Source organism: Clupea harengus, chromosome 14 (genome assembly GCF_900700415.2).
Source record: "Clupea harengus chromosome 14, Ch_v2.0.2, whole genome shotgun sequence".
Classification (NCBI taxonomy): domain Eukaryota; kingdom Metazoa; phylum Chordata; class Actinopteri; order Clupeiformes; family Clupeidae; genus Clupea; species Clupea harengus.
This window is the reverse complement of record NC_045165.1, coordinates 23,325,777-23,341,843: the sequence shown is the minus strand read 5'-3', so window position 1 is coordinate 23,341,843 and position 16,067 is coordinate 23,325,777. Positions and strand designations below refer to the sequence as shown.

At 41.1% G+C, this 16,067-nt stretch overlaps 2 protein-coding genes across 2 annotated transcripts; one reads left to right on the top strand and one right to left on the bottom strand.

Annotated features, from left to right (window-relative positions):
• The first annotated feature begins 684 nt into the window (after window positions 1-684).
• Window positions 685-4,700, top strand: LOC105896307 (peptidase M20 domain-containing protein 2-like). The gene is made up of 7 exons (XM_012823056.3): window positions 685-1,434; window positions 1,714-1,862; window positions 1,948-2,090; window positions 2,428-2,582; window positions 2,692-2,818; window positions 3,548-3,655; window positions 3,965-4,700. The coding sequence occupies exons 1-7, from the start codon at window positions 1,027-1,029 to the stop codon at window positions 4,099-4,101; spliced, it is 1,227 nt and encodes a 408-aa protein (XP_012678510.2). The 5' UTR covers window positions 685-1,026; the 3' UTR covers window positions 4,102-4,700.
• A 591-nt stretch (window positions 4,701-5,291) lies between these two features.
• On the bottom strand, window positions 5,292-15,689 carry LOC105896159 (gamma-aminobutyric acid receptor subunit rho-1). Its single transcript, XM_012822888.3, has 10 exons — window positions 13,637-15,689; window positions 11,317-11,367; window positions 11,113-11,219; window positions 8,465-8,532; window positions 8,110-8,333; window positions 7,432-7,514; window positions 7,179-7,319; window positions 6,921-7,073; window positions 5,743-5,939; window positions 5,292-5,588 (listed from the first exon to the last, which is right to left on the bottom strand). Exons 1-10 carry the CDS (start codon window positions 13,732-13,734, stop codon window positions 5,292-5,294), a joined length of 1,419 nt encoding a protein of 472 aa, XP_012678342.2. The 5' UTR covers window positions 13,735-15,689.
• Window positions 15,690-16,067: the final 378 nt, after the last annotated feature.

The following is a 16,067-nucleotide window of genomic DNA, read 5'->3' as shown; positions in this document are numbered from 1 at the left end:
CTTCAAGCACAATGTGCAAACTGTCTCAAGTAATGATAGATGGAATGATCCGTAAGGATTAAAACTCAAAATTATTTTTGAAGATAGACCAAACCATGTCAGAGGAACAGAGGAAAACATAGTGTAACATCATATGGATGAATTGTTTGAAATTGGGTAAATGGCTTCTATATGCCATTATTAATGAGCATACATAATTCCATAAAGATTGGCCATTCACACAAGCATGTATTAGCTGCTGAATTTTGATTGGCAATAGGTAACCACTTTTTTTTAATGCACAAGCCAAATGGAACTTTAGGAGATGTTGTTGGTAGACGGAAGTAATTCTAAGTAATGATTTGTTAAGACCAGTCACCTGACCGGAACTTAACCCATCATTACTTAGATTACTTCCGGGGAAGATTGTCTACCTTTCCACCCATCATCTACTGATAGCTGTTTTGCTACAATGTTTAATTTTACCGTTGTGACTTATATTGATAATTGCACTATTTCTTGTGGATAAACTAAAGTTGACTAAAGAAGAATAATGGCACATAATTACAATGTTAAGGATAGCACAAATTCAGCCATTCCACAGTTCAGTGGTTCAGCCTAAATAACATTCAACCTAAATTACATTGTTTTACATTGATTTTTAGAAAGCCAACACAGCACACACAAAAACACACCTCGCAGTTTATGTCATCTGACTGTTTTTTAAATGCTGGACATTTGTGATAAAACTTATATCTAAATATAAGATATAGCATATACCTTGGTATTTTTGCAGTTTGTTAAATGAGCCTTTTATAATAAGTGTGGACTCTTATTCTGAAGAAAAAAGACGGATGGGGCCATATATAAACTTTCGTTATTGTCGCTGGCAGACACCGGCAGACGGTTGGATTTCATGTAAACATTCCACCTAAACAAAATGCTGAGGTTGCATTCAGGTCCTCGAAGTTACCCCTAGAGTAGTGGTCGTATCTTTCTGCCTTTGTTAATTTCCATTGTGCTGCAGGTGCGATATTGTTGGTGGCAATGTCGTCTTTTGACTGTACGCAAAAATTGAAACGGGACATTGTCAACAGTATAGACGAGGCAAAGTTCAAACTGCAAACTCTAAGTCATGAGATATGGGGCTGCCCAGAGCTTGCATACCAGGAAAAACAATCGCATGATACGCTCGCGCTTTTTTTCTCAAATGAATCTGGATGGATTGTTGAAAGTCATTTCATTTTAGAAACTGCATTCCGGGCAACTTGGGGTCCATTTGGTGGCAAAGAAGGCGATATAGTTGTGAATATTGGATTTTTGTGTGAATATGATGCATTGCCAGTTATTGGTCACGCATGCGGACACAACCTGATAGCAGAGGTCGGAGCTGCAGCATCCATAGGGCTAAAAGGTGCACTTGAGCGCGAGCCCAACTGTCCAGTGCGTGTCAAGGTATGGCTGCTGTGGGATCCTTTAAGAAGGACTAGCAAAAAAACCGATTTCAAACATTTGAATATCAGAAAACATCGACATAGGCAAAACTATTGGGATTTAGACCACCATGCTACCAAAAAGTCCTGATTCTGAATGTAATGGGATGGCCTATCAGTAAATACTGTCCTCAAACCTGACTTGACTTAAGGTGGAGTCACACTGTATTTTGTGTGTGTTTATGAGAGAGAGAGAGGTTTGGAGCTTAGGGTAAGCAGAAATATGCCGTTTGTATGGTAGGTCACTGTACTTGGGACCCCAGCTGAGGAGGACGGAGGGGGCAAGGTGGACTTGATCCTGGCTGGGGAGTTCAAAGACATGGATGTTGTCTTCATGGCCCATCCCGCTCAGGAAGATTTATCATTCAGCCCGTGCATGGCTATCACAGAGTGAGAAGCACTAGCCCTTTATATCACAATAGTCAAAGGATTTCTGATGTACTGCAATCATAATTAGATGCTGTGTAATTTTTAGCTGCACGGTGAAGTACCACGGCAAAGCCTCACACGCGGCCGCCTATCCTTGGGAGGGGATTAATGCGTTGGATGCTGCCGTGCTGGCATATAACAACCTGTCTGTGCTGAGGCAGCAGCTCAAGCCTGAATGGAGGCTTCATGGTAGGTATTCCAGTGATCTTCTGTCCACATTCTTTCAATACTTTTTCGTAAACTTGAATGAAATTAATTAAAAAAATGAAATTCAGTATTCTCAAGTTACACATTTTGTCTTAGTTCACATTGTTGGGTGACAAGGTGTTGGGGAATTAAAAACAGTCGGTTGATGAGGTGATGGATAATTAAATGACTTTTCCCCAAACATTCATTTACATAATACAGCAGCTCCTTATGTACTGCATCATTAAAATACTGTAAAAAACACCAGTCTTGAAAAATATTTCGGCCTAACTGTCATTATCCAGTTATCGCTTTCTACATGCACTTCTGTCCTGCCTAGGTATCATCAAACATGGTGGAGAAAAGCCTAACATCATCCCAGACTACACTGAGCTTGAGTTTTATCTCCGCACACCGGTGTACAAAGATCTCTCTGAGCTCAAAGCCAAAGCAGAGGCTTGCTTCCGATCTGCTGCCCTTGCAACTGGTAGCCAAGTAAGTTGACAACATTAGAAAGAGTGCAGATATATTTAGCAAGACAGCATTCACTGAAATGTTCAACTGCATACCTCTTAATATCTGCTTTATAATCTTTTTTTTTCAGGTGGAAATAACTTACCCTAATCATTCATATTCAAATATTCTTCGAAACACTACACTGGAGAACCTCTATAAAGAAAATGGGAAGGCGCTTGGAATGGAATTTAAAGAAGTCCCAAACCATTTTGTTGGTAAAAATCTCAAAATATTTTCTAGTATTGGTGTACTGCAGGGGGTTTCAACTGGTTTTGTCCCAGGGACCACTATTCTGACTAGAAAGTAATTCGCGGCCCACTTATGTGCCTGCATGCGCGCACGTGTTTGTAACCGCCGCTGCCACGCCCCCTCCCCCCGCACAGATATTCTGCCTATAGCACTTAAATATGTGAAATTATCAGGGTGCATCGCTAGCCGCCGCCACGCCCCCTCCCCCTGCACAGATATTCTGCCTATAACACTTAAATATGTGCAGTTATCAGGGTATTCAAGAGTAATCTGGAAATGTGTTGAAATATCAAAGCGAATTTATAAAAATAAAAAAATTCAATGGTGAACTGATCAACATAGGCTCATGTCGCGGACCCCCTGCAATGCCGTCGCGGACCACCAGGGGGCCACGGACCCCCGGTTGAAAACCCCTGGTGTACTGTATTAAAAGAATCAAAACTGTGTTTTATGTGCACATGTATTGTACATTTAGTTACAACTATATAGATGGGGCAATACACACGATTTATACACACTTGTTTACAGATTAGTAATTACAACATATTCAAGTATTTTATCTACATAGAATAGACACAACATTGTTACTTTTTATCTTTCCATGTCCCTGCCTGTAATATCAAGTGGAATTATGGAATACTTAAAGTATTTCAGTAGCATTGCAATTTTCTAAAATATGTTAACATTTGTTATAGGGTCCACCGACTTTGGAAATGTGTCTTTTGTGGTCCCTGGAATACACCCCTTCTTTTACATTGGATCTCAGGCTCTAAATCACACTGCACAGTACACAGAAGCTGCCGGTAAGACAGCCACAAAATGGAATCACTTTGTCTCATGATGTAATGGCAAGAGTATTTGTATGCAGACTGACCTGGAAATGTAACATTTATATATTCACCATTTTTTATTCTATTTACGTGGAAATGGAGTTGCTTAGTTAAGTAATGTTATTTTAGGGAGGTATTTGGCCAGGCATTTAACGTGCCAAAGGTTTAGCATCATAACAGCTGTTAGCATCATAATAAAATAACAAAGCAGAGTAGAAAATATGAATTTTGATCTCTGCAAGGTTCTGACAAGGAAATAATGTACTACCCGAAATGACTCAGGTGCAGAGAAGGCCCAATTGTACGCTCTTCGCACAGCCAACGCTCTGGCCATGACTGCTGTAGACGTCCTCTTCAGGCCAGACGTGCTGCAGAGGGTGAAGGAGGAGTTCACCCAGGCCAAACTGAAGCAGGAGTGAGGACTGAGCACTCGCGTCAGCCCAAGTCAGCCCACATGTTCGTGAGGTACTTCTTCATCTCTGACCAACTTCGTGTATGTCCGAGGTTTCACATCTCACCGAGAATTCAGCAACTGTTGTTGCAGATATTTGTTCTGTCCACACATACATCCTCTAATGCTGTGTTATAAAATCTTAATTTATGAAAATCTTAATCTTAAGATCTTAAATGATGACAAAGGCCATGGAAGCATCTTGAAGGCATAATTACATTTGGTTTTTCATCACATCAAAACATCACAACAGCTTTCAGAAAACTATATTTATTGACTATTTCTACTCTGCATAAAAAGCTTTTCAAGTGTTAAGAATGCTAACCATGTTTTTGTATGGTTAATTGTCTCTCCATGACCACTGTACACTACTGAGGTCTCAAGGTTCCACAGTTCATATCAGTAGTATTTTCTGGGTAACTGCATAATTTTGTGAAAACCCATCTCAGTTGATTTAGTCGTTTGTGCATAAAAATACATGTACACGTTGCGAACTATTATATTTTTAAGACAATTAATTTATGTTACTAAACTGAAACATTAAATGTCTATGTAGTTTCATCAGAATTAATGTACTGACTATCTTTAAGTGGTTTACAGAACAGAGCCTTTTTGTCATGCATTCTATCCTGCTTCAACATTCAACAAATGAATGTCCTCATCACAGTGGCACCTCTGTTAGTGGCACCTTACATGAAGCCATTTCAGGTTTACAAAGTGCGCCATGTACAAATGACACTACAGATTTTTTTTAAACCTGAGCTGTCGTTTTGCAAGCATTATACATGGACCCAGGTCATTAATTTCTTCTGACATTCTATATGTACAAAATGGTACTCCTCGATTTGAGACAAAAAAAGTACAGAAAAAATACTGTTCAAGAAGGTTTGTAATCTTTGAAGAATAGAATAGTACCTTTGTAAATGCCTTCTTTTGAACGGAATAAAGAAGGCAATGTATAGCAGTATTCATCTTCAGCTGGACGTAACGCTTAAAGTCTTTCAAAAGTATCCAATGTTCTGGAGAGACAAAAAAAGGATGACAAAAAAAGACTTCCCCTTTCTCTTGAAGGACACAGTGTTGTTCAAAATCACATCATTTCTCCAAAGCATATTTGCACAGGGCAAGGGTCCTTCCCTTCCCTGTTCGAACGCATCTTTAGCAGTAGATGGACCAGTAGACGATGTTGAAGAGGGTGTAGGCACCTGGAAAGACCACCCTCGAGTACTTGTCTATGGCGTGAGTGTCGATCCAGATGTTAACGTAGGTCCTGGAACTCTTCACCTGGCTCGTCGTCTGATTGTCCCCCATAGTGAACTGGGCTAAAATCCTCTCCTGGCGTCCTCCGTTCTCGGGCATCCCGTAGTTCCCCATGTTGTTCTGTGGGTCTACATCGCTGTAGCTCGGGTTCATCATCATGTCGTCCGGATTTGCTATGCCACACGTACAGGGCAGCTGCATATGGATACAAAAAAGTGCTCCATAAGTGCATATTACATGTCAAAATAACTGCAGTTATGTACAATTTCTGTAATTTTGTTCATGTGAACTAACAAGGGGGATGAAAAGTAAGATGGCACTGTATTAAATAAACACTGTGAAATCTCACCCGATCTCTGAGTTTTCTCTCTCTTCGTTCTTGCACTGTGGATAGGTAATTCACAGCTGCATACTCAATCACAGAGAGGAAGACAAATACAAAGCTGACCCACAGGTAAATATCCACTGCTTTGATGTAGGACACTCGTGGCATGGAGGCATTGACACCAGTGATGATGGTGGACATGGTTAAAACGGTCGTTATTCCTAAGAGAAGAAGCACACATTATTTGGGAACTGGGGGAACATAAACACAGCTTTGATGTTTGAATGTCATGCAGCACTCCTTTCTTCACTTCTTTGGATGTAAAAAGAAATGGGTGGTCACCTAAGGGAAGTGGGGAGGGTTTTAACCAGAGGTAGATTTGAATGTTTTTTGTGGATTTCAACACTAAATATACCAGCTAATATAATCAAGATTTGCTTTACATAACAACAACCCTGAATATTTGCAATCTCTATGCTCTCGGGTCTAGGGGACCACTTTCCCCCTCAGGTAGGATGCACTAAAAATAGTCTGGAATTCTAGTCTAGTCTAAAAGCATGTCTTTTTTTCCCTTTTTTGTTGGTCTGTGTATCTTGTAGACACATTTAGGTGAACAAAAGGGATGTTCAGTGGTCTGAGCATAGCCATAGCAGAACTAAGAACTAAATATGCCTCTGGAGCTCTGGCATGGATTTTAATTTGCTGCGCCATGCAACAGCCTACACGTTCAATTTGAGTTGCACATGTTTTCCTCAGGTTTGTTTTTTCTAAAAATAGGTTAACTGTGCCCACACAAAAACACTGTGCTTGCAATTCAAAGGGGCTTCATATCTTTTTTGAGTGTTTCATTTGTTCTGTACAAGTAGCTCAATATATTCATAGTCAGTTACATTCCTGTGGAGTATGGTCAGTACCATCGTCAGATGTTGATGTCTGCCCTGCTTGTCAATATTGTAGTTGAGCTTTAGAGGATTGTAATGTAACTACCCTTTTTTACCTCACATTTATCTGCTCCAGCTACTGAAGTTGACTGTTGTCCAGCAGGTGTTTGTAGTCCATATGCCTGGATTCCCTGACTCTCTTTTTGCTTGAAGTGTAGAATATTTTCTCATCACACTACACGCTACAACATTCAGCTTTCCCAATATGTAGCATTTGAATCTTTCCTATTGGATGTTATGGTGTGCTCAGGAACATCTTACCCAAAGGTACCCTGGCAGGTACAGCTCTGCGATCGATCCAGAAGGACACCCAGGACAGCATTACCATCAGCGTTGCTGGAAAATAGGTCTGAAGTAGGAAGAAGAAGATGTGCCGTCGCAAGGTGAAATGGATGTAGAGACGATTGTACCAGCCTGTGAAGAACAAGGAAAGTTAGGAACTCCTTATCTCTGCAGAGTTCTCAGCACGAAGCGCGTTAGATACCAGTTCTGCCTGGTATTGCACAGCTTGCCGGTCACCTGTGCTGCTATAGAAGGCTAGCTTAGTGGTGGTGTGGAACTTCTGGATGAGGAACTGGGACAGAGAAATGCGGTCATCTGTGTTCAGGGACTCATTGCCCTTCTTCCAGTAGAGCATGAGGTCGTCATCAGTGTACGCGTCTGAGAAGAGGGAAAACAAAGCATTACATTTTTAAAAGTATAAACTTTTTGAAGTATTACAGAGGATGTTCTGAAGTCATGAGATGGTTTATTGGATGCTAGTCCTCCTCACAGCTTTCGATCTCCAGCGAGCATGTTTGTGTGTCCAGAGGAAAGCGGCTCAGGTCCATATTGCACATAGAAGTGACTGTGACCCTGAGGAGAAAGAAACAAAGTTGACTGCCTTTCACGGTGGTCCTTCAGCCTGGTCTGGTTTAGTCTGGTTTAGTCTGGTTTAAAAGACATTTGTGGATAGCTTGACTTTATAGTTCCATGTGGGGTGAGAAATGCTCCCCTGCATTTTGCAAGTCGATGTCACTGAAAACCCTTTAGCTAGCATAGCCAACTGATTTTCCTTAACAGCAGTGCAGAAGCTGGGAGCAATGTTGTGTGCCATATAATCATGTTCACGGAATGCTGTGAGTGAGCTAAATGTTAACATTCTGTATTTAAGGAATGATTTTCGTTTGCTAGATTGTATAACCATGGAATTTGTATGTGTCACATTTGTACCGTTGTATCCCTTCCAGCTATCAGCTATGTGATTTATTTAATTTAATCCGTTTGCTGGACAACATTGGCAGGAGATGACATATTTTTCTGTTTCTGTTGATTACAACATTCTTCAGCCCATCTGGCCGGTTCATAGTTGTCACGGCACAGTTAGAAAAATGAATCAAATTCCACCATTTACCAGAGTTGTTTGTGTATCTGTGCATCTAAACACAAAGAAAATCAAAGAACTGGTCACCTCAGGCTGTAGAGGACATTGCCATCCGGAGACACCCGAAGCATGACATTATCGGTGGTGGTATCATGGATGAAGGATCTCTTTGAGTGGACGAAGAACATGTCTGGCACCCAGATCTTCTTCACTAGCCTACTGTCAAAGGTCAAGCTCTGGTTGTTGGTGCTGGGGAAAGACAGACGCTCGTCCTTCCAGTAGTGCCTCAAATATAGGGTCATGGTGAAGTCCTGGTGGAGAGTTTGATTAAAGAGCACAGATGTCATAGGGAGTCAGGTAGCTGGCAGGAAAATCTGAATGTTTCTGGGGATAAGAAGTTTTGGGTGTTTTTTATGGAAATTAACAGTTTCAAGGTACTTGCCATATCAACTTCAGATATGGTGTCAAGGCTTTCAACCTGAACATCCACACCTACTGGAATAGGAGGCCCTAGAACAAGCGAAAGCAATTATATAGAATACAAACAGACAGAAAAAAATTATATATTATACAGTGGGCCTCATGCAGCAACGTGGGAAGAGAAGTCAACTCCAGATACACCAAACATTCTTAACCATCCAAATCTGCTCTTACTCTGCTGTTCTGAATGATGAATCCCACTTGATCATAAATTGGAGGCGTCTGGCCAATTGTTTGTTGTTATCACAGGAAACGGCCAGTAAACGCTATATAAAAGCAAGTGTGGTGCCGTGTGCAAATATTTTGCCACATGCCCACATGGAGCGGAGCATCTAAGAACAGTATGTAAGGCATCCAGAAGCTGAACACACACAATATCATCCAAGGGTTTTTATAGTCTTACTTGGGATCAATGGACCAATAGTATTTCCTTAGGCCACACATTTCATAACCCCATCATTATGGTTAGTTTAAAACATAATAATTTAAATTGATTTATATGATATTCATTCATATTATGTTCCTCAAATTTAAAACGTATGTTTCCTTGGGTTGGACAATCACTATTGGGACTGTGAAAAATTAGATGTTTTTATTTTTATCTTGGTAAGTCTGCCACTCTCTCTACTTTTCTCTTACCTAAGAGAAGAGCAAAAATGCAAAGAACAAATCATGGATACGAACAAAAATAAGAGGAAATTTGTTTGTGTATCGCATCCTGCACGAGGCCCAGTATCACAAAATATTTGTCATTAGTATTAGTAAAGACATTATATTTTTCAAAGCACACCTCCAGCACACTCCTCTATCAATAATAATAATGATAACAAATCTGCAAAATGTGTTTGCATATGTTTGCATGATAACGGATGATGATGCTTATTCAGAAATATATCACATATACTGTACTCAAGCTGCATGAAATCCATGGAATTTCTGGAAGTTTCAGGAAAACGGCTGGATTTGCAGTTGCTTTCGCCACAGGATTTCTGTCCTATTTTTGTCAGCAGGCTCCAGGGTCTTTCGTTGTACGTAAATACAATTAGGTCACAATGGATCAAAGTTGTCGTAGCGTCTGACATCTGGATTCTGTCCAGTTTTATATTTTGGCTAAGCATCATTTCTTTTGGCCAGAGTGGACCTTTGAAATGAAGGCAAAAGAAGCCCAGAAGGCTCATTCTTGGTGTCATGTTTTTTCGGCAGATTAGACGTTCAGACTGATATTATTCATTTAGCGCCATCTCCAAGCAACACAGGACAGAATGCTCAAGCCGACAGTTCACTTTGTCTGAAGGGTTTTAATGCTGAACGCAAATACTGAAACAAACTAGGTTTACTGCTCTTTAAATGGAAGTATAGCTAGGTAAGAATTTTATCTGTAGATATTTTGTTTACATATTAATATAATGTTCATAATGTTAATATCATGTTCAATGACCTGCTTGTCATTATGCCTTCAGAACAAAACCCATTTGTCACATGTCACCCATAAATGTGAAATGGACTGCATAAACACATCTGGAGCCTGTGCTGGCACACAGGATCATGAGGGGCTGTGTTCTAATCCTCCACTTTGTAAAGCCCCTGCCAGCAGACCTCTGCTGTGTTGTCATGAAACCACCAAACACACGGAGAAAGAAATCTCTTCTCACACAGCACGTTCCAGCGGCACCGGGAACATTTGTGTCATTAAATGTTCCCGAGGGGTAAATCTAGTGACTCTAGTGACCCTTAGGTCACTCTTAGGGCAATACCAGTGTTCTTTTTTTTTGCTTTATCCTCCTGATCACCTGATGCATCTGTTTATCCCTCTGTCTATCCAGTTTATTGTCTGTCTACCCATACATCCATCCATCCATCCATCATGTCATTGTTCCAGTCATCCATGAAGGATGGTGGTCAAATTAAAATGAAGCTGACTTTTCATCAAGGAAATTATTTATTTATGTATTTATTTGTAAACATGAAATTGTCCAAGCCAGTATACCATAATTTCCAATTGATTCTGTTTGCTCAGATGTTACATTCTATCCTGTTCTTTTGTTATTCTCATGGCTGTCACGTAGGATAACATAACCATGATTAAAACATTTAAAACATTTTAAATTATAGATAACATAACCATACTTAAAACCACAAAAATTGTGGTGTATATTGTCTAAAATTATATCGTATCAAAGAAGTTCTTTGATCATCACGTCCATAAAGAGTACAGAATTGGCTTTCCTGTGGAATTAGATTAAATGTCAATAAATAGAAAACAAACAAACATGTATGGTAATCTACACAAATAAAGTTTCAGGTTTTGTAGGCATGATTTACTGCTGTGTAATTATGACCCAGCTTGTCATACAGTGTAAGTAGGGCTCAGATCAATGAAATTACATTATAGATTGATGGTTTGAGGTATGCCAGAAATGCATCAGAAGGCTCACACACACACACACACACACACACACACACACACACATATCCAGGGACCTACCCCTCCTACTTGTGCATTCATCATTCATAAATACACCCATCCTTCTGTGCATTTGCTATACATGTGCCCATATGCATGCATCCATAATAATGACAGCTGTGGCGTAGTCAGAAATGTAACATTACCTCCAAATGCTGGCCTCATTGAGAAGTCATGGTCGTCTATTCTTAACAGTTGCTCTGACTTTGTCACTGGTGTTTTTGTCATATCTGGACTTCTTCTGAAGATTGGGCTGTCAAATTTGAAAATGTAATGAATTTTTATCAGTAATCAGATCGAGTTTCAAAACTTGAGTAGATCATTTGAATGTCAATGAGAGAATATCTGACCTGCCAGTTTTGTGAGGCACTCCTTCCCTTTTTGGTGTCTCTCTTCTTAATCTGTAGGGAAGGAATCAGAGGGGGAAAGGATTATTTTTGGCCACCTGAGAACCAAAGCATAGCACCAGTTGACAATAGACTTAAAACTTCCTAATAGACGTAATGTTTTTGTTATGTTGCATTGAGACAACTTGTGGCTTCAGACTTTATTTGACCATGGTCTATGGAGGCCTGTACAGTATGTGAACATAAATCGAATCTTCATTCAATATTTGTATCTGACGGTTTTATGTTGAAAAAAACTGCAAATATAATGCTGGAGAACTGTTTTCACTGTCTTTCCATTACCAACATTATGTTGGTCCTTTCATTGAATTTGGGCCGTACACACTGGATTTCATCGTCTCAGGTGCATATGCATATATGATATTATATGTCTAATGGCAGCCAATGATGCAGCTTTAGGCTTATAGTCAAAGGCTACATAACAAACCTGTTGCACACTAGCTTCTTATCCTACTCCGTTTGAATCTATATCAGAGAATATTTTAGGCAGATTAAGTTTTTTTTTCCGTCAGGATATTTTAGGCCGATTAGTTTAATTTTTTTTTTATCTTCATGTGTTGGTCATACATATATGGCAGATGTTCTCATAGAAATCTGACATCCCACTGTCATTTGTGGTAACCATGATGGGTTTTGTAAAAGCCCTCAGAAATGGCCATTATCGTGAGCCATCCTCCATACTTCCAGAGGCAGTTTTGTTCCTGTCCGAGAGTTGACGCCATGCGGTAAGCTTGTCTTTTGTTAGCTAGTGCTAAGTAGGTCACTGTAGATGAATTTGAAAACCCAAAATGGATTAATGTTGGCACAAAAGAGTGAGAGCATGCAGTGACTCACGGGCACACTGCGTGGTCACTGTGGCACAAAGTGACATTTGATATTATCTACCCGTGACAATGGCGGGGCGCCGGGCCAGAGTGTGCTTGATGGCTGCTGCGTCTCTCTCTGTCCGCCCCAACAGCTGGTTGCTAATCTGCTTGGCAGAAAGGTCTTTTCAATCTTTTTTTTCCTGGCCCAGAGAACAGACTGTCTGTCTGCCTGAATCCCCGTGTTTCCTTCACAGTCCATGGCACTGCAAAACGCTGCAGGTCACGGTCACTGGAAATTGCCATCATCGTGACCTGTAATGGTATTTGACGCTCGCAATGTTTTGCTTTGAGCGTTGGCATCCAGGCGGATAGATTGGGCTTCACAGGTTTCAAAGTCGGGGAAAAAGGCCGACCTTTTTTGGCTAAGCTCCGTTGTTTATGCCTTTGCTGCCAGAATCCCAGCTGAATGCAGAATATTATACCATCCCTTACCCATTCTATTGCGTTAACAACTGGAAAACCCTTCATTCTGCCTGCTTGGACAGGCCTAGTGGACATGCTGTTGAGAAGGTTTGCTTGTGTCTGGTTTTTAGTTGTCTGTTCTAAAACCACGTCACATTCCACATCACATGGTGCCATATGCTGTCTCATCACTACATCTTAGCAGGATTATGTGAGAAGAGCCATTAGGGCACATTAAGACACTATGCTCAGTTCTGGCACCAGGGTCAGTAGTAGCTTGTAGCCTAATTTGAGTGTATGGTACTTCAACTATTAATGACTCTTGGCCTGAAATGATGAATGTTGATACTATTAAAAAGGCATTTTAGAACAGTTATAAGTGAAATGGTTATGCACATGGAAGTAGTTCAGCGATTGTCATGTGACTTTGACTGACATTTTGACATAAACACTCCCTGTAAAACATATTTTTATAAGCCTGTTAAAATAACTCTTCAGCCTTTGTCATAGGAAGTAGCATCTGTGTATTGTCATATGGATTTGCAGTTCACCCAGATCAAGGCAACATCTGTATGCCGCCCTGGAAATAAAGTAGGTCTCTATTTGTATGCACAAACGGATTTCCTTTCCATATTACAGGTCTCTGTTATGCCCTGAGAGAATTCAAGGTAATCGGACAAGGTCCAGCTCATAACCTCTGTGCACAGCAGATGAGCTCTGCGCTGCTAACCACAGTACAATAAGTCACACGCATAATGCCAACTTAGTTTTAATAGACATCCATTGACAATGCTAACTGGAACAATGAACTGGAAGTCCGCTTTATTTCTTTGGGCTACAAGTTTCTGAAAAAGATCCCTGTTTATAAGAACCGTATCAAATGAAACTTGGTCGACAAAAGGAACAGGTCAGCACAGTGTGATCCTCCTCACAAGCAACTTCCGTCATCTGCTCTGTCCATGCATGGTGCCAAGCCAACAAGATGTCCACTCTACCTGCTTTGTCTGTAGTTCTCCAGCCTGTGGCTCCGTTGACGTGCAGTCACCCCCAGCAGACAGGCACAGAACAGCACAAGGACAGCCTCCATCTGCATGATGCACCTACCCCACACGGAGTGCCAAAAAAGACACCAAAAAAAAAAAGCCCACACTCAAACACACAAGACAAAAGTGGGGGGGAAAAAACCACCCTGCAACTCCTCAGAGTCCAAATCCACTCGGCGCACCGGCTAAAACAGCTCCCAGGTCCAGGGACATTCTCTTCAGCTGCGCAGCGCTTCAGCCAGCCTGAGCGGCATCTCTCTCTCTCTATCTCTCTCTGTCTCTTTCTCTCTGTCTCTCTGTCTCTCTCTCTCTCTCTCTGTCTCTCTCTGCCTCAGTGCTCTGTAAACATCCCTCAGTGGTTAATCTCCACAGTGGGGGGAGAGAAAAAAAGCAATTTAGACTAAACCCACAAATCCCCCGGCGTCAGATGGCACAGATTTGATCCCTCCAGTGGAGAATGTGCAGCGTTCCACGGCAGCGACGATGACGGCGGCGGCGGCAGCACCGCCCCGCACCAATCCCCGTAATGACACAGCTGGGATGCTTTCAGCCCCTGGAGGTCAGGGCCTGGAGGTTCCGTGGAGACGGTCATACTGTCGTGACTGGAGGCCAGGCAGCCTGGTCCCCATGGCAGTGGCGCTCATCTGGAGGAAAAGATGCCCCTGGAAGACATCCCCCCCACCTACTTTTTTCTTGGCCATCTGTATCCTTGAATTGGGCAAGGATAGTTTTATTTACCAAGCAATGTGTCTACATCTCAAATAGATTAGAAGTTGATTTTACAAGGTTATTCAATTATTTATCTTTTGTTTTTGGTGAACTTTTTGTAGCAAGGCACGTGAAAGACCAGAAAGGCTAGGTAAAATTATTTAAAAATCTGATGACATTTTCCGTTGGCCCCATTGTCTTTCCAGGCTAAACAGTTGGATTATGAGCTCATGAAATTGGGTTAGTTCCACGTGAGTCAATTTTAAAATTGGTGTAAGTAACGCACGCCATTGTTGATGTTTGATTTTTTTCAGCATATTTGGGATTTCCGCCTATGATGACCTATTTTTAGTGACGGGATAGTGGTAGTCATGGATACAGGATACAGGATCAGGGGTCATGTGTCATCACACACGGAGGTACATGGGAATGCATCCTCGGAATATTAATGTAGATGTAGTGAATAAAAAGAGCTTAATTAAGACCCATGCCAAGGTTCTCTCTTACGTAGAACAGGTGATGTGCCTCAGGATGTCTCTTTGGTGAGAATGGCACAAAACAATGTATGCGATTTATTTTGTTCTGTCCATTCGTTTTTAATACAGTTAAGGGTAATGGTACACCTGATTTTTATGTACACTGAAATATTAGAGTTTGTGAAGGTTGATACATATTGATATATAGCAGGTTGGCTTCCTAGGACTGTTGTTGTTTGATATCGCTTTTACTTTTTATATATATATTTTAAATCATTTTTAAATTATTCTATTCATATCAGGTTTTAAATCATGTACATGAAATGGAGCATTAGAGGGTTTAGAATTGTTTTCTTGCGGGTCCGGTGTCAAGAAAGAATGTATTTTTCTGGACAAATTTGAAACGTACTGGTCACGTTTCAATAATAGTCTATGTGCAAATGGAAATATAATGTACACCAAGGTTGACAAAAGAATGACAACGACCTCAAATCAGTTTGACAATTTACCGAACAGTAACGATAAGCAAAGTGAACAGTAATGATTGAGCAAAACCTCATCATTAAAATGTAGGCTATAACATCTGTAACCTGTAACATTTGTAGCCTGTGTTTAAAAAAAAAGGCTTACATGACATCAAAAGTAGGCTATAGGCTACCAGTTATAATTTTATTTTCTCCTTCTTATATTGCAGGAAAGTACAGAGCCCTTTAAGGGTCACGGTGGTTTTCTGAGCAACTTTGTGTTCCCTCGCAATAATTATGCATTACCTCACAACAGTTTTGCTTTAGCGAGGGAACGCAAAAATATTGCGAAGGAATGCAAAAAAATTGCGAGGGAACGTAAAAATATCTGGGGGGGAAATCACCACCATGAACTTTAGGGGGCTCCACAGTAGAATCCTCTGCTGCTTACTTGAAATCAAATGTGTCCAATATGTCTTTGCAGTGCGCATAAGCCGGGTAACTTTCTCATCCTCCAGACAACTTTGCAGCGCCGCCTTAACTTGATGCTGCACTGAGAAGCCCCTCTGCCCCTCTGCCCCTCTGCCCCTCTGCCTGCACGCTTGACATGGGCCAAACACAAGCAGTGTAGCCCTGTCGGGGGAGCCTCCAGCTCGCTGGACTCATAAATGTGTGCTTTGCATGCAGTCGGAAAACGGTGGAGCGGCGTCATCACTGGCACTCGCTTGGCATCAA